Genomic DNA, 23993 nt, shown 5'->3' with positions numbered 1-23993 from the left:
GAAGATGCAGATCTTCTATCCAAACGCTGACGTGTGTGTGTGTGTGAATATGTCTCTGTGTGTGTATGGCTTTGCTGGTATGTAGATGTAACAGATGGTTTGTAATGTTAGTTAAGACACAGCTGTTGAAATATTAGCATTCATTTTACAGATAGATTTTAGTTGCTCTTCAGCATGATTTTTATAGCGTTAATCCAACAGATTATGTTCTTACCTCAATTTGCATCATATTATTTATGTTCATAATTCTATTGGATCAGTGTCATGCTCTTCTTCTTTCCAAGCCATATCTACCAAAACCCCCAGTTTTTCCATTGTTAGAGATGCATTATTGTATTAGCTGAGTATTCCTTTGATTTTCAATTTGGACAATAAATATTGGGCAGAGTCCAGAAAAGTTTCAAACATGTCTGTAAAACCATTTGGCACAACCAGTTTTGCTTTTTTTTCTGTATAATAGCACATTACAACACAACAGTCTTAGTGGATATTGCAAGATCATTCCCTGAAGTATTTAGGTTAGATTCATTATGGGCTTTCATAGGAGCAAAATTAAGTCATTTAGCCTATGCCCAAGGAGATGTTCGTTCTAGTGTAGCAGGTAAGACATGAGAGTTCTTGAATGATAATGCCTTCTTTGAGAACACCGATATTCATAGCTCAAGAAGAAAGCTTATTACAACATCTGACTCTGCCATTGTATTCTCGTACATGAAACCAAGTGTTTTGGCTAGTAAGACAATTTTGTGAGAGAATTTTGACAGCAGACTGGCTGCCAACAGAGTAGCAAATAGAGTTTCCTGAATTCATTTAGTGGGCTTTTTCTCTTGCAGCTTTCTGTCTGCAAAAGTTTATGCTCCTGGGTTTTAACAGCATCAATACCTCTTCTCTGCCATAGCAAGAAGTCTTTGTCTTCTGTGTTGTGGAGCTAAGGCTATAAACTCGAGGGTTTACCTTGAACATATCCTTTAATGTTTTCTGAGTCTGGCTGAGTCCAGGGCAGCTGAACTCTGTTTTAGATCGTTATGAACATACTGGATGCGCCGAGGATTCGATGGTAACTAGCTGTAAGGTCAGCTTAGCTATGCCCCATTCTTTGTCCTCCAGTAAAATGTCCCTTTTGCACCTCTTGTCGTGGCACCCGAGTTTGCCCAAACCTATTGTAAGGTCATTGAGGAGATAAACCAGCAAAAAAAAGAAGTTTAGAAAAAAGTGAATTGATCAACCTAGGTGTATTTTACAGGAAAGATTATGTAGATGCTCACACTTTAAATTCCCAGCATTCAGGACCTTACCCTGACTTTTTACACTACTAATGGTCCAAATACAGCACGTGGTTTTGAGGTTAGTTTCATGGACAGTTTAAATCGATCTTAAACCCAAGTCAGTGCGAGGGAGGCTGGTGGCAGGGAGAGGGCAGGGGTCGATAAACTTATGCCCATTGTGAAACTGCACCGTGAAGTGCATGAGGTGACAACTGTGATTTGTCCTCAATTTTACAGCCACAGAAGAGGAGGATGATAACGCCACAGCTCACATTTACTTTTAAGGGAGTCAGCATATTGTAGATTATCTTGGTTAGTCTGTCAAGAAGCGCTTTGGCTTGAATGTCAGAATTCTGAAAACAGAAGCCTTCTTCCATCCTCATCCCAGTGGATAACATGGAGGTTCACACAGTCTGCACTGCTGTGCAATATTAAGCTCTCTTAGGTATTCTGCTAAGTCAGCTGTGTAAAAAACCACAGTCAGTGAAGTCACAAGTGAAATAGCAGAAGTCATCAAGCCTTTGAAAAATAAAAGTGAATTCTCTTCAGTAGGAATGTCCAGTGTCGCTTTCATTGTATTTTAGAAAACCAACTTGTGTAATTTTATTCTGCAGGGTATTAACATTGGTTATTATGTGGCAGACACTGTCATTCTGTATGTTAATGGCAGTAAAAAAAGAAAAGGTGAAGCAAATCTGATTGAATCTTGGCTGTGTCCTAATTTGTATTTTCCCTTATGTTTCTGATTTTTAGAAATTCCCTTTTTTATGAGCACTGAAGAACTTGATCTGGCTACTGGTTCCATTGTGTGCTCTCAAGTTAGAGCCAAGTCTTCCAACAAATCTTTATACCAAATGCTTTTCCTCCCTTGCTCAGCAAGATAAATTTCTGAGCACTACTCCAACAGTGAATTGTTTATACTCTTCACTCCTGTTATTTTTCAAGGAGACAGACCTCCCTTGAGTTGGTAGAAATAGTCCCTGGGTCCCTGACATGCAGATCAGTGTGCAGTGGCAGAGGTGAGGGAAAGAAAAGGTTGTTATCGCTAATGCTCCACTTCTCATAATGGGTATCTCTCTCCTTCCCACAGTGACAACCGGAGCATTTTTTTTTGGCAGGCATCAAAGCAGCGATCATGCTCAGTTTGTGCTTGGAAGGTTGTCTCTGTAGCTGCAGGAGATATAAATGTGTTGTTTAAATGAAAAATATTATTTTATCAAGACTTAGAACTCCTGCCCCATAGTCTCCTGCTTGCCCAGGCAAGTGTGCTTCATAGCATCTTAACTTCATAGTATCTAAAATACAGTCTGGAGGACTATATATTTATTTCTCTGTGACACTTTGGAATTCTCCCAAGCCCATCACAGGAGGCATATGGAGAGGAAGGAGGAAGTCCAAGCAGTCTCAGCTGTCTTATAAAAACTAACACTTCTTGCAAATAGAAATTGTTACCAGGACCACCCATCTGCATTCGTTGGTTCCTGAAACAGAAAGATCACATTTAGGCAAAGTGCAAATTGACAGATGGATGCCATCTTTTCAGTGTCTTCCAAAAGAACTTCAGAATTTAAAATGAAGCAGGAGACCTCTTCAAAGAACAAGAGCAGATGGCTTTGCTTTTTAGTCATATAGATAGAGATTAATGTAATTTGCTGTCTTTTAACTACTTTCATCTTTATCTTACAGTTTTTTTTTCCTGCAGTTGAGAAGTTAGCCTGGGCTGTCTGTTTGCAGACCAGAAAGTTTAGGATGGTTTGCATGATTGCTGCCCTTTCACAAGTAAGGCAGGGAAAATAATTGGTTTTAGGTTTTAAAGGGAATAACAAAGTGATTGTCTACAGCATGAGAAAATACCATTTAAAACCATACTAATTACTTGACATTTTTATTGTTGGAATGACTTTATAGCTATTTAAATGCAGACATAGACTTTTAGTACCAAGGTAAAACAAACTGAAATTTTTTGCTTCCCAGTCCATAAAGTAGTACAGTCTCAGTCTAATCCTTATTGCAACCATGATTTTTTCAGCTAACATCAAATGCTGAGATGAGGGATGTCAGAAGCCAATGGGTTATGTGGTTCATAAGGGTCCATACAAATAACGTGAGAATAGCTTTTTTCCATCCTGACAAGGAAAGCTTAACAGGCAGCCAGAATTGTGACCCCATTTGGCTTTTCACACATGCCTCACTGTGCAAAGCCAGAAATAATTACCAAAAAATGTATACCTCAGTTTCTCCAGACAAGGAAGTTAATGGTGAGGTAAGCTTTGAATGTACATTATGCTAAGTATTCCACGCTAAATTTGTCTTGGCACTGTGCACTAAAAGCAAGCTTGGGCAAATTAGCCTATTGCCTTTTGAAAACAGAATCAAGTGTCTGTGCAATAAAACTGCAGTTCCATAGTCACATTAAATTGATCAACTGTGGATTGATTCCAGAAGAAACTGAACTTACTCTTACACACCTGACTGCGTGTTTCTGGCCCTTTCTGCAAACATTCCTTATGTGCCACTGTCTAACTCAAGGCCAAACTGAGTGGAAAAGGAAATAGCTTTCTGTTAGATCCAGCAATAGGTTTTTTGAAGAAGTTAGTGCCCCAGATCACTGCTCTTTGCAGGTTACTCTGCTGTGCCTGCGTGAGCACTCCCTTATCTTCTTTAGGAAACACCAGCTAGGTTAAGGCAGGACTCTCAAGTATAGCCTCAATTGAAGTTAGCATCAGCAGTTTAAGTACTACAGCAGTTGTTCAGTTCAGGATGTGAACTTAAAACAAATGTTTTCTAGGTTGAGTTTGTGTACCAGCATGACTGTTGGCTGTGGGCTCCAGCAGACGTAGCAATATTCGGAGAAGCATGCGGGTCAGAGCCCTTGGAGAACGAATTTCCACTGTCTCAAGGAAACCAATTCTGCTTGTAACGGTCTCTAGAGAGCATTCACGTGAACTGTCACAACTGAGAGAGCCATCCAGTTGGAGCAGACGTGTCAGTATCAAAAGCAGGAGGCAGCTGTATGTTCAGTCTCACTAGTAATTGTCTGAAGAGTTAAATGTAGCAGCAGCTTCTGCGATTCTCCTCCGAAGAAGCCTGGAAAGCATTATTGCCCATGCATGTTGAGATACAATTCAAGGTTTTTTGCTAATGAATAGCAAGCTAAATTCAAACATAGAGCAGTACAGGGCAGGAAGAGCAGATCCTGTGACTGGCCTGAGACAGGATGCGCCCCGAGGCAGTTGCTTCCTCCAGAGAATTGCAACAGTAACTGATAGTCATAGCATCACTCTTTTCCCATGAGCCTGAGGGAAGAAAACTTCCCTCTTTCCGCCTGTGAGTTGTTGAGAATGCTTCCTCTTGAGTTTTCTGCTAAAAGAAAGGACTATATAAACAAAGAGAATAGGGAAAGATAAAAATAATTCTGTTTAAATCATGCAATAATGTCACTTCCCAAATAACAGCCAGCTAAATGGCTACCACTGTGTAAAATAAAAGGTAGAATTTGGATTATCATCTGTCAGTAATACGAGACGTCTGAAGCTGTAATGTGGTTCCACAGTGTATTTATTGGCTTTGTAACCCAAAGAGATAATTTGTTTAAAAAATTATTTGGGAAGAAAAATCTACACGTATCATTCCAGCTCTCCTTTGTCTTTCACCCCCTTCCTGAAAAAAAATAACCCAAAAGAAAACCAAAGGCAAGCAGGAAATTTCTACTCTCCATTAGAGCATAGCCTTTAAAGCATTTTCAGCAGATAGGAATTTTAGGGAGGGAAGGAGCTGGAGCCACGCTGCTGGGAATCAGGAAATTTCTCAAAGCAACTTTGCTATGAGCAAAGAAAATTCTGGGGAAGAGGGAACAAAGAGATAGATAACACTGCTGTTATCACTGGCTTTGAAGGAATTTGCATGGTCATTAAGATTGTTCTTACAGGTGGAAGGACCCATGAGTGTACAAGTGTAGATAAATTATACAGTTGTTATCTGGCACATTTTAAATACTTAAACTCTTCTCCACTCCTGTAGGTATTTATCTCTTATGTCCCATCCCTGGCAGTGTTCAAAGCCAGGTTAGACGGGGCTTGGAGCAACCTGGTCTAGTGGAAGGTGTCCCTGCCCATGGCAGAGGGCTGGAACTAGATGAGCTTTAAGGTTCCTTCCAACCCAAACCATTCTGTGATTCTTGTTAAATATCTCCTTCCCTTTCTCAGATTACCCAGGACTTGGCCGGAGTTATTGAAATCAGTTTGGCTCTCACGCCTTCTCTTGTTCTTGTCCTCTTCCTTTTTCCTCCATAGGTTGCGTTGTTCAACAGGCATTCTTCAAAAGCATGTTCCATTTTAACAGAGAGACTTTTGTTAGGCACCAGTGGTGTAGGGCTAAATGTCATAACTTGTATTGCATCCTTGGGCAAGATCATAAAAAAAGTCTTTTAATCTCCCTGGCTTTATTTTTAATAGTGAACAACATCATCAGTAGGTGGAAGTGACTTTTCATCTTAGAGCTGCAGCAGGGTAAGATAATTTTAGAGATAGGGTGCTTAGAGACTGAGCTGCTTACAGGCACAAATGCTGCTGTTTCTGGTTGAAAGCAAGGAAATCTCTTTTTCTGCATTACGAGGAGTGGTTGTAGGGGTTTTTAATTCTTCTGTTGTCTAGCTTAGCCTCTTCAGGATTTTAAAATACACTGATTTGATATAATTCATAAGAGAGTTTTTGTCTGCCTGCAGTTGCTATTTTGAGAGACAGAACAGTGGGAGAGAGGCCTGGAGTTGCCAAGAAACAGAACAGCCAGCATTAGAGGAACAGTCTTATTAAATTACCCCTACTTAAGTATATTTCTTCCATGTTGTCGGGGCTGAGTACATCTGTAGTGTGTTTTGAGGAGTATGCCGAGCCCGTGCTCAAAACCAGGCTTGTTTTCTGCAGCTCACAAGAACCCTACGTGCAGCTCATGTGCCCTCTGGGGGACTTTGTCAGGGAAGATTCAGTTACACTAGTGTTAGTTTGGATGTTTCGGTGTCTTCAACCCAGGCTCCAGCTGCTACGCCAGAAGGAAGTGAGGCTCTGCATACACCCTGTGTCACATCTGTCAGGCCCAAGAGAGGGCAGATCTTGTGCCTGATCATCCAGGCCCATGTGGCTGTCTTGGAAAACAGTTGGCATCTTAGCTAGCAGGAGAAGCCGGTGCTTCCTGTGTGTTTGAGCACCCTGTAACTCAGCCCTCAGGCTGCTGAAGGGGGCAGCCCAGGCATGCACTTCTCGTACTGAGTGCTCTTTCAGACCCTGAAGCCGTTGCCAAAGAGCACCATCTGCATCCCCATTTTTGGATGTGTCCTGTCTCTGTTCCAATATTGCCTCGGACATGTTGCCCAGTGTCCTTTGGAGTTGGCTGAAAGCCATTACAACCGCCACCTGCCCATAGTAGAATCAACAGGATACAAGGAAATACTGGTGCCTCTCTGTTCCCTTGAACTTGCTTTGCTACTTTTCAGCCATGACCTGGAGCTCTCTTTGTACAGTTTGCTTATGTGCACACCTTGAGATAGTCTGAGATCTTCCTAAATGGTACAGCTTTCTGCTAACCAACCAAAACCAGATGGATCTTTTAATGAAGGTGAAGTAGCAGGAAAAAGAGAAATTTTTGAAACATCTTTTCCTAATGGAAGATGTATCACGAGAGAGTAGTAGAGCATTTGTCAGGAGAACTTGAAATTTTGGTATGGATACATGCAAAACTGTGGTGGCAAGAGGCAAGACTTTCAGAGGGAAAGGCATTAAGCCAGTGGCAGGAGGCAAGACTTTCAGAGGGAAAGGCATTAAGCCAGTAGCTCTTTTTCGTAAGATTATCACTTCGTTTTCTTCCTCTAAAGGTTCTTTGAAAAGAAGGAAATATAAACACTTCCAAAGATAAAAGTGGAGTTTTCCTTTTATTTTGCCTTTCCACAAATAAAGACTATTATCTCAAGCTTTTCCAAACATGTCAGTGCCATAATGACCTAAAATCAATTTATTGGATTGTTGTCAAGCAATAGCTTTAGCTGTGTTAGAAGCAATAACTATTTGAAAACAACAATATGTATGTATCTGAAATAAACTTCCAGACAAACAGAAGGTGTTCCCTGAGTAACAACAAGCTTGTAAATGTAAAAACTTCCCGTTTGTTGCTAAATTTTTTCTTGTCAATAGCTCTGAAGGCTTCATACAGGCTATTGCCAAATTTCATGGCTCTGTTGTCATGTGCGAACATTTTCAAAAATGCACAGCACTCAAGAAAATTTAATCAGGTTTGTAAATAATAATAATGTTTTAAAAAATTCAGTAAAATCACGGCATGATTGTGTATTGTATTCAGAAAATTAACCTTTCGCAGGGCTAAGGAAGCGTATAGGAAGAATTGGATGAGGAATGAGGTAAAGATGCTCTGAGGGCTGGAGCACCTCTGCTATGGAGACAGGCTGAGAGAGCTGGGCTTGTTCAGCCTGGAGAAGAGAAGGCTCTGGGGAGTCCTTAGAGCAGCTTCCAGTGCCTAAAGGGGCTGAAAAGAAAGCAGAAGAGGGGCTTTTGACAATGGCCTGTAGGGGTGGCACAAGGGGGAATGGCTTTAACCTGACAGAGGGGAGATTGAGATGAGATATTAGGCAGAAGTTGTTCCCTGTGAGGGTGGTGAGGCCCTGGCACAGGGTGCCCAGAGAAGCTGTGGCTGCCCCATCCCTGGCAGTGTTCAAGGCCAGGTTGGACGGGGCTTGGAGCAACCTGCTCTAGTGGAAGGTGTCCCTGCCCATGGCAGGGTATTGGAAATAGATGAGCTTTAAGGTCCCTTCCAACCTGTGATTCTATGATAAGGAAGAACTGAAATGTGAAACTTTTCCTCATCAGTTTTAGTAGTTGTCATTTATATTGCTACGGCAGATGACCTATTTTTTTTTGTTGTTGGGTCTGTCCTGTTCTATAGTTTGGGAAAAAAAAATGTTGAATTGATTTAAAATACTTCTCAGAAAATTGCGGTTTGAAAATGTAATCTTTCTGCAGCCTATCTTCCAGCTCCAGTTGTAATAAGATTTAGGTTTTATATATATATATATATATATCAGATTCATTTGTGCTCCTTCTATTGCACCACAAATTCTGAAGTTTAGCCATCTTGCTTTGTAATTCTGCTAGGCTGTGGAGACGAGGAACCTGGTATCAAGAAAATGGACTTCTAATAAAAATCTCTCTAGGACAGATCTCATGTTAGCATTGCCATCGATCAAACAACTGCCACCTTTTCCCTTCAAGCTATGACTTAAAATAGAAGTTAAAGACAACAAAAGTCTGACTTAAATGTCACTGCTGTTTCTCCAGTCTGGAGGTAGCAGAGTAACTGAGCATTCATACGCTGTTCTGTTTTATTCTATAATTTCCTCATATTTAAATATCCAATAGTTTCACTCTTTATAGAACTGACTTTATATTAATAACCAAAAATATGGAGAGGCTTTGTGTAGTGGTAGGTGCCACACAAACTTGGAATAAGATATTGGTTGACTCCTGGAGAGTTTTAAACACAAGCCGTAAGAAGCATGAGCAAAAAGAACCCACACAGGATAGTAAGAAGATCACATGGAGTATCAATGTGCACCGGTATTTATTAAGACATAAATCCGTGTCCTACTTTTTTTCCTTCTTCTTCAGAAACACTGAAGAACAGCTGTATGTTGGCCAATTGTCAGTGATTTTCTCTCAGTGCTTCCAAGGGGTTACTATCACCATTACTTACACCTGCTATAAAGCAACCCAGTAGCATAAGACACTGGTTATTTTGTTCTGCCTAATTTTTGTCAGGCTTTGATTGCACAGTGCTTTCTGATGGTTAGTGAAGAAATTACATCCTTAATGTGACTTCACTGTGATTACAGCCCTGTTCTGTAAGCTAGAAAGTTCTGTCTCTGTATGAGAATTTATATAACAATGGTAGCATTTGTGTTGCGACTGTTTTCCTTCTACAGATATATTCTGATGATAGAATTGAGATTTTAACAGATGGGTTCTCTTCAGCTGGATGAGATGCTGTGGGAAGAACACAATGGAAAATGTCCTGTGTTTGCATTTTGTAGAAAGATATGAACAACACTGCCCTGCTGAAGAAATTCAAGAGAGATTATTTACAGTTATTATGTTGTGACCTGAAAATAGTATTTGAAAGATCACAGTAGGCTGTATTTCAAGGAATCTTGCATTATCTAACATTCCTCAGATTTTAATCTCATCGACCAATTGGCAGTTTTTCATACTATCCTACTCAATAAGCAGCTAGCAATTCATGATGTGTCTGTCAGTTACACAAACACTAAATGGAATCAAGTTTATATGACTGTTATTGGAGAGTGTGAAGCTAAGCCTAAGTCCTCAGAGGTGTTCAGCTGTCTAATTCCCATTGATTTTAATGCAAATCAAGTCGATAAATGTCCCTTGTGAATCTTTGTCGTTGTCCCCAGGCCTCTTGATTGCCTGTCTTCCTAAAATACATAAGTGCTGTGCTATGAAGATCACTTCTTCCAGCAGACAGAGTTCAGAAAAAGAAGGTCATGGTTATGGCTGTGAAAGCCCCAACACTTCATGATACAACTAATAGCTGCATGCTGATGTGTTCTACAAGACTGCTGTTGGTAGCTGTTAAATTCTCCTTTTTCTTTTCTAGCCATTTCATCCAATGGTGAACTTGGAATGCTCCAGAGATTTTCGACCATTTCTGTGTGCCCTCTACGCTCCTGTGTGCATGGAGTACGGCCGTGTCACTCTCCCATGTCGCAGACTTTGCCAAAGAGCATACAGTGAGTGCTCCAAACTCATGGAGATGTTTGGGGTCTCTTGGCCTGAGGATATGGAGTGCACCAGGTGAGCAGATTTGGGGTTGTTTTCAGAATCCCAGCCTAAAATTTTAGTATGATCCAGGATGTTTTATGATCTGAAACAGACGTTTTAAATATGTTCCATTACATGTGCTCTTATTTTCCCTTCCACGTGTGTAACAGCCTGTTTCCTGGGGTGGAAACTGAGTTCATATTTCTATCATCTGCCCAAGAGATAAGTTGAAAATTTTGGTGGGTAATTACAGTAAACTGCACATGTATATTCTTAAATGAATGAATATACCCATTTAGTTTTCTTCTTTGTCATTTATGCTGACCTGTTTTATAAAGTTTAATAGGTAATACTGCAGTTAATTTCTCTTGAGAGTTAGTCAAAATTCCATATGCTAGAGATGAATAGTGTCTTTTTCTGAAGGGGGAGCTGGCTGGTTTTGGCAAGTGTATAAAATCTTAAATCTCTGTTTTCAGAGCTTGTGTACAAAGAGAAATAACTTTATAGAAAAGTATTCAATGATGTTCCAATCTGTTTGAAACAGGATATACATGAAATTGAAAACAATATCTTTAGGCTTTATTTTTTTATAAGTGACTCCAACAGCTAATAACATGCAGGAGCACAGACAGGAAGAAATAGTTTCTCTTATGGCTGGATTGGAGAGAATTAAAAACAAAACTTCTTTTAGCAAAAAAATATGTCAGGGGGTGCTTCTTGGCCTTGATGATCTGCATCAAAGATGGCTTTAACTCCATACTCTGAACAGATGCCTGGGCCCTGTAGGTCCATCCATCTCCTCAGTAAGGCCCACACAGTGAAATTTCAAAACCAGAGCTAAAACTGCTGAAACTTTGCTGGTGGTGCATTAGTGCTGTTGTGCCAGAACATGAATGGTGGCATGAATGGTGTTCAGAGGAACAGGTGTACTTAGCTGCTCTCTGTGCTGCTCTTGCTAAGGCTTAGATAACATTCAGCAGAGGAAAGAACCGGGCAGCTATGTGTGGAATCCCTCCTTCAAGACTTCAGACCACACCTCCAGCAGTTCTTAGCCTCCAGTCAAAGATTTATGTAATTACAGAAATATCTTCCTAATAATTTCTATTTATTAATGCTAGTAGTAGTTCTCGGTTGGAATTTTGGTCTGACTAGCTCACCTCCTGTATGATAGCAGCTAGTACAATTGCTTCAGGAAAGGTTTTTAAATGTTCTACAAAATTGTGCTTCCTTGGGCACAGTCTCAGTTTACAGGAAGCCTAAATTTAGAGACTTCGTGAGATGGATTTTGTATCCTTACCTTTATGCTTAAAATCCCAATGGGCCCCTTATAACCCAATGGGTCCATTTATTTCTCCATTTTATTTTTAAACCTATTTTATTGTTTCAACATCCACTGCATTCTGGGACAATGAGTTCTAGGGTTTGTTTACACATAGTGCAGTACTTCATGACTTCATGGATTACCTGTTATTTGGAGTGTGTTTGTTTTCACTCCGGTTAGTCTGTCTGAAGTCAGGTATATAAATAAGGGCACTAGTCTTTGCAAAGCATGTGTACATTTCTTGTAAATCATTATCTTCTTACTTTTTAGATTCCCAGATTGTGATGAGCCGTATCCTCGTCTTGTTGACCTCAATTTAGCTGGGGAGCCCACAGAAGACACCCCAATGGCAGTACAGAGGGATTACGGTTTTTGGTGTCCTCGGGAGTTGAAAATAGACCCTGATCTGGGTTACTCTTTCTTGAGGGTACGGGACTGTTCCCCTCCTTGCCCAAATATGTACTTTCGGCGTGAAGAACTCTCCTTTGCTCGCTACTTCATCGGAGTCATCTCCATCGTCTGCCTTTCTGCTACCTTGTTTACTTTTTTAACTTTCCTGATAGATGTCACAAGATTTCGCTATCCAGAAAGACCGATAATATTTTATGCTGTCTGTTACATGATGGTGTCATTAATTTTCTTCATTGGCTTTCTGCTTGAAGACCGAGTAGCGTGTAATGCATCTAGCCCGGCCCAGTACAAGGCTTCCACAGTGACACAGGGCTCTCACAACAAAGCCTGCACCATGCTTTTCATGGTGCTCTATTTCTTTACCATGGCTGGCAGCGTTTGGTGGGTCATTCTGACCATCACGTGGTTCTTGGCAGCTGTGCCAAAATGGGGCAGTGAAGCAATTGAGAAGAAAGCATTGCTCTTCCATGCCAGCGCCTGGGGCATTCCAGGAACTCTGACCATCATCCTCTTAGCAATGAATAAAATTGAAGGTGACAATATTAGCGGCGTATGTTTTGTTGGCCTCTATGATGTGGATGCATTAAGATACTTTGTACTTGCACCTCTCTGCCTGTATGTTGTTGTCGGAGTTTCCCTTCTGCTAGCTGGCATTATCTCCCTCAATCGGGTTCGCATTGAAATCCCGTTAGAAAAAGAGAACCAGGACAAACTAGTGAAGTTCATGATCCGGATTGGCGTGTTCAGTGTTCTGTACCTCGTGCCGCTGTTGGTTGTAATTGGCTGCTATTTCTATGAGCAGGCTTATCGAGGTGTGTGGGAGACGACATGGATTCAAGAACGCTGCAGAGAATATCACATCCCGTGTCCCTATCAGGTGAGGAAACCAATATGACATATTCAGGAGTGCAGAAAATGGGTCATGAGGGGATTTGTTAAGACTCACTTGTCATCCTTAACTGAAAGTGTGGCTTTTCCTGCAATGGAATGTTCTTGCCATACCCAAAATATTTGGATCATGCATTAGGCCTTCTGGAAGAGTAGGTATTATTGGAAAATTGAAGGCTTGCATCAGCTGCTTGGTGTTTTTTTGCAGAGTTTCTGGGCTTTGTGGGACCTATACAGGATATAAAGATGTTATTTTAAACCAACTTCAAGAACAGGACTTAACAAGTTTATTTTTGGTCATTAGAAGTGTGTTAGAAGTTTTGCTCTGAAGGAATTTTGGCATTTAAACTGAGTTGTCGTCAGCCTGATTACTGCTTTTTCTATTTTTTCTTGTTCATCTGTAACAGTGTTATTGCTTTGATTAGCCTAGAGGTTCTGTGCTCATTTTAGAGCAATCTATGCATGTGTCAGAAACATCTATCTAAAACCTTGCTTGAAGTGTCTTCTGAAGAAAACCAGAGCTTACAGCTCATCAGCTTTGTTGTTTTCTTTTTTCAAGAAGATTACACTTACCTGCTTAATTTAATTGGGTTGTCACGGGAACAGAAGCCTCTAAGAGCACTAGATATCAAACTGTCCACTGTTTACTTCAGTATTATGCTGGTGCAGCTGCAAAGAAAATATTGTGAGTATTAATTACTCGAAGCCTACTTTCCTTTTTTGAGCCAAAGTGGCACATTGGTTTTGGTATGATATTGCTCAGCTAATTTCTGCGATTTATTTGAAAGCAGCTTTATTTCAGGAAGGTTGTACAGCAAGCGTATGTTCTATAGCTGCACACAGGGGTATAAAAAAAAGTTAATATTTTGGCTCTAAAGCAGTTAAAAGACCAGCTAGATCACCAGACCTCACATTTTAATGCAATAAAATATCACTTAAAGGTTTGGCTTAGCCTATATAGCTTGATAATAATCCTTTTATTACCTTTTAACCCTTTCTATTGTTTTGTCTCTTAGATTTTATTAGGGTGTGACTCTTCCCTCCCATCCAATGTGTGAGCTTTTTTATGGCAGGAAATATCTGTCAGTGGGTGTGTTCGGTTTCATTTGCTTGATTAAGTCTTCACTGCTGCAGGTTTTAATATGTTAAACTGGCTGATGCTTAAAAAGAGAGAAAAAGAGGCAGATGACGTTTTCTCTCAGTTAATTTCAAATACCCACTGTGTGGCGATCCAAAATTTGTGTAAGAATCTATGGAATTAAAAAGATGTTGCATTCTGATAATGTTGAACAAAAACTATTTTAAAACTTGAAACATCTGATGTCTAAAATCCTGGCTAGTGGAATAATGAAGCCATGTAGTAAATGCTACTCAAATCTCTAGAAAACCGTTGCCATAATGGCTCAGCGGGAGTCAAAAGAACAATAATGGTTTCATTCACATCAAATTGGGTTGAAGGACCTGTAGACCCTAGAGAGTATTAGAAGGGGTTTTTGTCTAACCCATCTTCTTTTTTTTCCATAAACTAAACATGCTTTCCTAATTAAACTATCCAGACTTACAACTGAAAAAGATTTCCAAAGCTATGAGGAAAAATAATTTTATCCTTAGATCATACTAGTGAAATATATTATCAAATTAAGTGGAAATGTAAAGCTTTGTGGAGAGTATCACTCACTTGCAAAATAAGACCGTATTTTTTCTAAGCTTTGATGTTATTTAACTTCAAATATTTGAATATCAATGAATGTTGAGATTAGACTATCCTGAATTGAGAGCTGTCGTAGATTCCACAGTGGACATAGGTTTTTATGTGCCAAATTTACACGGTGTTGTGGTAGCTGGAATTTGCTGCTTGCATAGGCACCCTTTTGCCAACACCAGCAAATCTGAGGTTAAGAATTCATTAGTCCATTCAACCGTTGCATCATCTTTGCCATCAGAGGATGATGTCACAGTAACTCATTCTGGAAAGTGGCTAATGGGGGAGTTTGGGTACACAGCTGCTAGAGGCATGTCTTCCTGCCTCCCTCCTGGGTGGCTGCTGCTCACAGGAGGTACCACGGGGTTAATCATTTGCTGCAGATTCTCCTGGCTGCTGCTAAACCAAAGACAGCCTCAGCAGCTGGCGATCAAATGAAAGATAGACATCATGTTTCTTTGACTACCTAAAGGGCTGAATACTCCCAAAATGGAGCAAGCAACAAGAACTTTTATGCTTCAATATTGATTTCTGGCTACCCAGATATTTCCTGGATTGACCTGGCTGTGTATTATTATGGTTATTTGTCAGATCTGGGACAGCATATGTTCTGGGACAGATCTGGAAAGCATGTGTTGCTTTCCTTGTGAAATAAAAATTTTTGCCACAAAGACAGGAAATCACTATCTCAGTATTCCCTCTCCTTGAGGAATAAATACAGGGCAAAAAGGAGCTCATGTTGCCTTACCTTGCCCTCTATCCTTAGTTCTCCAGGTTTCTGGGAGAGACTAAGGAGGGGAGGAGAGGCTGGAGAGAGTAAGAACTCTGGGAGTTGTATTTTGTATATCAACCTGGATAAATCTCTTAGTTCAAAAAATCAAGGCTGTTCTATTAGAACATCCTACTTTCAATATGAATGGTGGCAAATTGACTAAAGTGTTGCCACAAATAATTATTTGTATTGTTTCTGATGCCAGGACTATTTGCAGTAACTGTAATGGTGTCATCTTTCTAGCCGGTATTACTTCTCTGTGAAATATGTGGCCTGAAAATGCCTTAACCCATCCATCTCCATTCTCACTGAGGTTGGCACATTCTTCTTTTTCCGGCGTGGGAACAGTGCCTTTGTGACCAATTTCCAGCACAGTAATATTCAAATGAAGAGGTGAATTTAATGTTGGTATCCCACTTTTCACTCTTTGCCTTAAAAAATGAATTCATGCTTGGCCTCAAAAAATGGATTAATTTTTTTTGTGCAAGATGAGTTCATGCAGTGGAAAATGAAATTAATTTAGAACCTGGTACCTCCATCAGAAATGTAGCATTTTAACTGGAGTGTGTGCATGACATGTTCTTCAGGTCAGACTTTTATCTCATATATAATCATTTTTATGAGAGTATAGCACAATTTTACATGAAGGTAAAACGCAGAAATGAGGGGAGAAAGCAGGGAAGCATGACACAATCCAATCATAAAATAATCACATCTAGTCACCTCTTTTGCTGTGGTTGGAAATACATGCTTTGCCGCTCCTCCTTCTGCTCCCATTTGTAACGGTGGTGGTTCTACCAATATCATATTGTCATTCAGAGGGCAGAGTTGGATTCTTGTAATATTGGGTTCAAGGAGGGACATCTGGGTAACAAGATTCTGCATCCTCCTGTTGCTGTTCAGCATGCTTATCATCGTTGCACTAATAATTTTACTGTTCTTAACAAGTTCTTGGTGCTCATAGAATCACAGAATTCCAGGTTGGAAGTGACCTCAAGGATCATCTGGTCCAATCTTTCTTGGCAAAGCATGACCTAGACTAGATGGCTCAGCACCCTGTTCAGCCAAACCGTAACAGTGACCAACACTGGGGAGTCCATCATTTCCCTGGGGAGATTATTCTAATGGCTGATTGTTCTCATGTTGAAAAACTTTCCTCTTGTGTCCACTCAGAATCTCTCCAGGAGTAACTTATACCCATCACCCCCCATCTTTTCCATGGGACTCCTTGTAAAAAGGGAGTCTCTGTCTTCTTTGTAGCCACCTTTTAAATACTGGAACATGAAGATAAGGTCTCTCCTTGAGCCTTTTTTTCTCCAGGCTGAACAAGCCCAGCTCTCTCAGCCTTTCCTCACATGGCTGCCCGGTCCTTGGATCATCTTTGTGGCCCTTCTCTGGACCCTCTCCAGCTCATCCGCATCTTTTTTGTAGAGTGGGGGCTGAAACTGAGCACAGTATTCCAGATGTGGTCTGTCTTCTTCGTCTGCAGTCCTGACCCAACACTATCAAAGTTCATCTCTTTGCTCTTACTTTGCAATTTCTACCTTTTCTGTTGATGGAGGTCATGCTGTGGGAACGAATTCAGATGATATGATGGACAGGGATAAAATTTTGGCCAGTCACTTTACAGAAGCACAGAATCGCTCAGGTTGCAGGGACTTCTAGAAGTCATTTACTCCAACCCTTCTGCTCAAGCAGGGTCAGCCAAAGACCGTGTCTAGTCAGGTTTTGAATTCTTGTTGCCGTAAAAGCTGGAAGTTCCTTTCTATCAGACATCTCATGTCAGATATAGCTGGTGTAAGGTAAAAAGTAGGGTAAAAGGGAAAAAAAACACCCCATATTCTTGTCTTCCAGGCACCATGGTGTTTTACAAGGAGAGTGGCATAGATTTGTTCCTCTTGGGAATTACAAAGGCAAACTGGGACACAGTGACCTGCCCCAATCTGTGAAAATATGTCATGAAACTGGGATGAAGTTGGCTGAAAGTGAAATAGATACTCAGTAAAATCTGTCTCTGAAGCTGTTTCTCTTACGAAAAGCAGGAGTTCAAATGGTCAATGCAGCTTTTCTCATGCAGAGAAAAGGGAAAGGCTGCAGCAAACCAGAAACTTTGAAAGGTGGAAGAAAGTGGTAACTGTCATCTTCCCAAGATATGGAAATGTGTCTGCTTTCTTAGGATGGCAGAGGATGGTGTTAAAAGCTTTTAACTCTTTTTGTAGTCTCATAATTGTACAATGTAAGTAGCTTAGGCCTGAGAAGGTTTCTTGGGCTGAACCACAAAATCAGATTTCCTATAAAGTAAAGAAGATCCTGAGTTAAGATTCATTCCTCTGAAATCCAAACATAAATAGACTCTGCACAGTTTTCATGAATGCTTTAGGGCTAGGCTAGGTGCTGTGCTGATGGGACAGACATCTAATTCAGTTATTAAAGAGAAAAAAAAAGAAAAATAAACTATTTCAAGGACATCTGCTACCTTAGTGGGAGTCTGTGAGAAATGAAACTAAGCAGTATGAATTACCTTTGCTTGTGATCTGATATTCATAATTTCCCTCCTAATGTAGCCTCACATGATTAAAAGACCTCGGTGCTAACTTGCTAAGAGTGAACGTGGTGCTCCCTGCTTATCTTCTCAATATTATTTAGAGGAATGGAAGCAGATGTGGATAACACATTTGATTTACTGTCGATGGGGAAAACCTGATAGCGGTGGGAGTTGAGAACAAATTGCAAACTCTGATTTTGCATTGGAAACTCTCTTTTATTTTTCATGAGGATCTCAGTTTTGTGCTGGATGCTGAATATCCATCCAGGCTTGCTCAGGCATTGCTGCAGTGTACTCCAGGTAGATTCCTAAGCCCAGAACCAGAAGTAAATGTAGTGATGAGTACATTTAGAAATGAAGGCATTTAAATGTACAGATCCAGTTATGGAGCATATTTACAACCAATTTAACCAATGTGTGGCACTATGCCTGTTCAGTGTCGACTTCACTATTTCATCTATTTGCTCGCTTTGGGCTTGAACTCATGTAAACCAGTAGACCTTCAGAGATAAAATAATGGACTTATATTAGAATGAAAACAATGTGAAAATCAAGAACATCTACTGAGAGCAGCACTCATTTATCTGATTTCAGATGTTTCCATCTGAGCCAGACATCCTAGCCTCCTTTTCCAGCTGAAGCAGAGAAATGGGCATTTCTGTGGCGATTCAATGGACATTCAAATGAATTGTGTCCTAACTTAATTCATTATCTGTTTGAAGAGGTCGCATTTGTTCTTATTGGATATTTTTGTTAGGATTTTTACTACAAAATTCTGGGGAAATTTTTTTGGGGGGAAGGGGTAGGAGAGGTTATGGGGCTTTTGCAGTCTCTCCCCTTCAAAAATCAGAATATGCCTCAACACATTTAAACACTCTTTCTAGGTCCTGACCAGTCTTGGCTTGAATAGCAGCTATTCCAGAAAGAAAACCTTGTAACATGGTTTTTGCTCATTTTTGAAGAAAGATAAGCAAGCACCTAAAGCACAGTACCTGGAAGGACATAGGCTTGAGTTTGGGAATCCCACAGACAGATAGTATTGCTTTGCTACACGTCACATAAACATGCTTCAGCTACTGATAGTGACGACTTTTTCTGCAAGAACAATGAGCCCAACACAACTAGTTTTGCAAATGTAATTTTAACCGAGTTCTTGAAGCAATTTAGAGAAGCTTATCTCTGAATCTTTTCTATTTTCATTTTGATCTTTGCTTTAAAAAAAACCAACCTGCCTTGGTATTTTTAAGGACTTAATTCTGAAGAGCGATACTATAAGATGATGTAATACTGAATATCATTTCTATCGGCAACAAAAATAGTCAATGCAGCCAATTTTCTATTCCTTTCTGCTCTATTTCATTCCAAGATGAGGCCCCAGTCGTGCTGTGTAATGATGTCAAATGGGTTTTTACTGCAGGTGGGAGTTCTCACCCACTCACTTCTCTTCGTTGAGGGTGTCAGATAGAGAAGAGAGGATTAATTGTGGTTGCCTAAGATACCAGAAGTGTAAATGGAGAGAATGTTTTGTTGGTGGTACCTCTTGTCTGCCAGGGGCAGTTACATGTATCTAGCTCAGGCACAAAGGAAAGCAAAGTACAAGCTTGCTGATATATTTCTGTTCATACTGAAAGTATACGGATTACAGATTATTTTAATACATCATTTGACAACTAACATTGGAGACATGGATTTTAATATTAGGGTTAATGTCTGTCACCTGCTGATAATTTTGGCTCAAGAATTTGTTAGTTTTCTTGTTTCCCATTTTCACAAATGTGGTTTTTTGATCTAATCACAATTAATTTCTTTTTTTGCTATATATTTTCAAGATCATCTTAGATGTCTCAAAATTAACAGTGTTGTGATAAAAATCTCTTCATTTCAGGCTGGTTTGGATCACTAACAACTATAAATTGCTTTGTTTGTTTTGCATCCTTTTCAAAAGTTGCCCACGCAACAGGGGTAGGGGCAACATTTCCAAATGTGTTTCACTCCCTCTTGGCCTGGCTTTGTCCTTCCTTTACTTTACGCCCAGTGCCCTGAGCAAACACCACAGGAAGGTTACTGAAAGCAGAGGCTACGTGTAGCCGTCTCGCAGAGCCAGTTCAACACAGGGAAGCTTTCTTAGGACCAGGTGCCAACTGAAAAGCGACTATGGTGGTAAAGTAATGGTGGGCTGAGAGCCAAGAGAATGGGGATGTTTAGTCATCTGCTTTGCTGTTACTTCACTTTTAAATATCATATTGCATAGTGCCTACTTTTAAATAGAATGAGCGGAAGCAAAAGGGACACAGAGGCAAGCTGCTGTAAGTTCCTGCTCAGGTTTTTTAGCTCCATCTCTTCATTTCTCCCCCATCCCCCCAAAAAGAGAAGAAAAACAAAGAAAAAAGCCTTTTAAATTATATTTGTGTTCAGTTTTTATAGTATTTTTCCTAAACCCCCAAATTCTTAGTAGACACTGATTTACTGTAGAGTTTTTAAATGTTGTAATGGGAAAGTTGACTCACGTGCTCTTTAGAAATGCTCTTGTAGCAGCCTGTCTTTCCCATGGCTGCATTGTGGGTGAAGTGTAGCCCCTGTTGACACCAGCTTTATTTTCATGCACAAGTGCTTTAGAACAATTGCACGCATGGACCAAAGAGAAGACAGGGCTTGCAAACATCTTGCTGAAAACAGTGGCAAGAAGTAACTGTTGAGACGTAGAGTCTACATTTTTGGGGCGCTGATAAAAGTTGGGATGGAGTTTCCCTGTTTTTATTGGCTGCAATATATGGCATTTTCCAGTTTTTGCTATTTTCTCCACTAATCATGGGTGTTGCCACTATCTTTTAAAATACAAAACATCTCAGCTGTTTTACCATCTGCGTTACAGTGGGTCTTCAGAAGCGTGCGGGGGAGTGTGCTAAGCTGGATTCAGAAAAGAGGCTTTGTTAAGAAACATCTTATTACTGTTTGTGTGTGGCACAGGCATCAAGAGAATATATTTAGAGATGTCTATAAATCTAGATTTCTCCCCCCCCCCCACCTCTTTTTCATTAGTTATTGTTGAGAATTCCTCTTAGAAGAGGTAATGGATTTGCTTAAATCTGCCCTAAGGAACTGCTTCTTGTTGAATGTAATTATTCTGTCCTAAAAGGAAAAAGGAGAGGTTGAGATAAAAACATATTTTCCATATTTCTGTTTACTCAGAAGAGGCTGAGTAAATCTGAATTATGAGTTAGGCTTCTTTCAAAAACAAAAGTAATCTCAGCTCAGAACAGCATTAATCACAGTATCACACTGTTTCTTAGCAGTGATTCAGTTAATTTCTCCTGGTTTAGCGGCTTAAGAACATATTCAAGGAAAAGCATATACTCAAGTTAATGTCTCAGAATTCTCCTTTTCAGCATTAAAAATAGCAATCCTGTCTCCTCCTTGCACATCCAGGACTTCAATAAATTTTACATAGGATGCAGCATATTCTCTTATCTCTGCTTGGCATGTATGCAATTTCCAGTCAATTAGCATATTGAGTGAAAGCAATCATTTCATTCACATGACTCATTTCTGGCTGTTTTTTTAATTGGATTGCCTGAGCCAGAGCCAAAGGGAAATGCTGATTTCTCAACCATTATCTTCAGACAGGTTGATTTGTACTTGTACCCAAGTCTGACTCCTCAAGGTCACCTTTTTCTTTTTCTTTTTTTCCCCTTTCTTTTTATTCAGTATTTTGCTGAGGGTAACTTGCCAGAGCAGGTCAGATCTTGCTATTTTTGACTTCTCAGTTTCATTCCATTCTCTTTTTAATAAGCATGCTTTATATCTAGAACAGCCTTTAATTCTAATTATTAAGGGAGCTCTCTTTTCCCACTGACTCTTTTAATTGCTATTAAAATGGCAACAAAACCCTTAAGTTAGGAGGTCTGATTTCTTGGTTTTGAACCACCAGTCACTCTTAACTGTCAGAATTGAGCACTGATGTACATGTGCTAGGATATCAGTCACCTAAAAAAGGTTAATCTTTTCATTTTAATAAATTAAAGGAAATTGCCTATAATTTGCATTTGAAAATTCTGAAGAGAGTTGCATTCATTAACGCTTATGACTCTTTCAGAGTTGCTTTGAGGTGTTGGACAGTCATGTTACAATAGCTGTAGAATAGCTTTCAAAGAGAAAAGTCTTTAATGGGGTGTTAACTGTAGATCTCTGCCAAAATCTCATCAAATGGTGAACCTGGATGTTTGTAAGTCTGGATATTCCACATCCGAGTGGATTTCAGTGCGATGGCTTTGGTGGCTCTCTGTAGCATTCCTTGACCATTGAATGACTTGGCCTGTCAGCACAGAACACAAGGTACAATAAATTTTGGAGATACTGCACATCTGTGCATTTATTCCTAGTGATTCCAGAGTATCTTTATTATTGTCAACACATTTTTAAAACTCCAGTCCTGAAAGGATACTTCCATTTGAATGTCATCGGTCTTGGGACTAAGCAGTTCTGACAGTTATACTGCTAACAACATCTTTTCTCCTAAAGCTTTGGATATTCAGGAAATTGCGATCACAGTCATAATGCCACTGGGCATAACATGAACAACCAACTCCAGCTGTGAGTGTTTTGAGAGGTTTGCTTCGTGGTGTAACATAAAGCAGTTCAGAATACAATCGTAAATACAGAAAGACGTTTACTCTCTCCATTAGAACAATTTGTTTCTAGACCCAAAATCAGTGTTATTAAGTAAAGACTATACTTCAAAATAATAGATCTATCCCAGTGATGGAACATAATGACATATATGAATCAAGTTCACCTGTAAGACTGGTCCAGATCTCTCAGACATGTTCTGTGTGTTCCTTGGTCTTAGTAAACATCCACTGAGCTTAGGCATGGCTGGGCTATGTAGCATGAAAATGTAACAAATACTTGCACATTGCAAGTTGGATTATCCTTTTACCTTACTCGTATGAACAAACAGTGCTCCCCTGCATCATCCTTCTGTTAATTCTTTTTTCTTAACAGAGAATTATTCCATTTGATAGAAAAGTAAATGCAGATGAAGAGTACAGTATCTCTTCCCAACATGTATGAGGGTTTGCTTTGCACATGAGCTGAGCCCACCCAACAATCAGGTGCAGCATCAAAATTCAACCAAGGAACATAAAAATACTTTTTAAAAATTACTTTGAAAATAAATAAGAATCTTTTAATACAAAAAAAAAAAAATACTATATATAAGTATATAAAAGAGTTGGGTTATTCACATTTTCCATTAACAGTTTATATTCTTAGTAATACAGATAGATTTTTACTTGTATTTTCTTTATGTATTTTTTCTTTCTAATAGAGTTTCTGAAGTCATTATATGTAATGTTTATGACTGATTTATGTTAAAATATCTCTTATGTTCAAAATCCCTAAGGACCAGTACTATTTCTCATTATCACCATGAAAGTGTCCAAGTATGAACACAAAACTGATAAGCAGTATCATAAACTGATGAACATCAAAACTGATAAGCAATATCAAAACTATTGAGCTGTGTTGTCTTCCAGGATGTAGCACATTTGACCAGGCTATGTTACAGCTTGTGTTTGACGTTTGGGACTCATCATTCTAAAAATGCCTTATTGTGTAGGTTTAACAGCTCAACTTTAATATATGAAAATACTTTTGTCTCTAGTCTGAGGCAGTTCTTCCAGAGAGAACTAAGAGGAATTTGAAGTAGAAATTGGGTATTAATAACTCTTGTTATTATAGTTGTGTATATTATACTCTTGTATTGATTTGAGAGTAGCTGAGGGTGGAAAGGGCATGTGGAGATTACTAGTCAAGCGCCCACTCAAAGTGGGCTCATGTAGAGCAGGGGGCTCATAGATGTGTCCAGCCAAATTTTGAATATCCCTGTGGACAGCGGCTCCACAACCTCTCTTGGCAACCAGTTCCAGTCACCCTTACAGCAGTACGGTATTTTTCATTACATTGTAAAATTTTCTCAATTGATGTAATAATCCTGACACCAAATTACTTTTCAAAGACTCAGTTGAACTGATTTCATAAAAGCAGATAATGTAAATGATGATTGATGTTATTCCATTCACACTATAACTTGAAGAAAGCAGCCTTAAGACTAATGAACATAGTATTTCTGGAGTCTGAGGAGAATAAGTATTTTATAAATCCCATGTCCGCTAAAGCAGCTGTTTATTTATTCTCTCCTAAGTTCTGTACTTTTGCTTTTGCTTTTGGCTATTATTTGCATCTTTAAGA

General features: G+C 39.6%; 1 protein-coding gene across 1 annotated transcript in view; it reads left to right on the top strand.

Moving 5' to 3' along the window:
- FZD3 (frizzled class receptor 3) overlaps positions 1-23993 on the top strand; it is a 67322-nt gene that overhangs the window by 23971 nt on the left and 19358 nt on the right. Inside the window, exons 3-4 of the mRNA XM_030490438.1 lie at positions 9942-10138; positions 11697-12714. Coding sequence (XP_030346298.1) covers positions 9942-10138; positions 11697-12714 — 1215 coding nt within the window. The remainder of the gene's footprint in view (positions 1-9941; positions 10139-11696; positions 12715-23993) is intronic.

The sequence above is a fragment of the Strigops habroptila genome, chromosome 6 (genome assembly GCF_004027225.2).
Source record: "Strigops habroptila isolate Jane chromosome 6, bStrHab1.2.pri, whole genome shotgun sequence".
Taxonomy (NCBI): Eukaryota; Metazoa; Chordata; class Aves; order Psittaciformes; family Psittacidae; genus Strigops; species Strigops habroptila.
The sequence above is the reverse complement of the archived record's forward strand: the minus strand, read 5'-3'. Positions and strand labels throughout refer to the sequence as shown.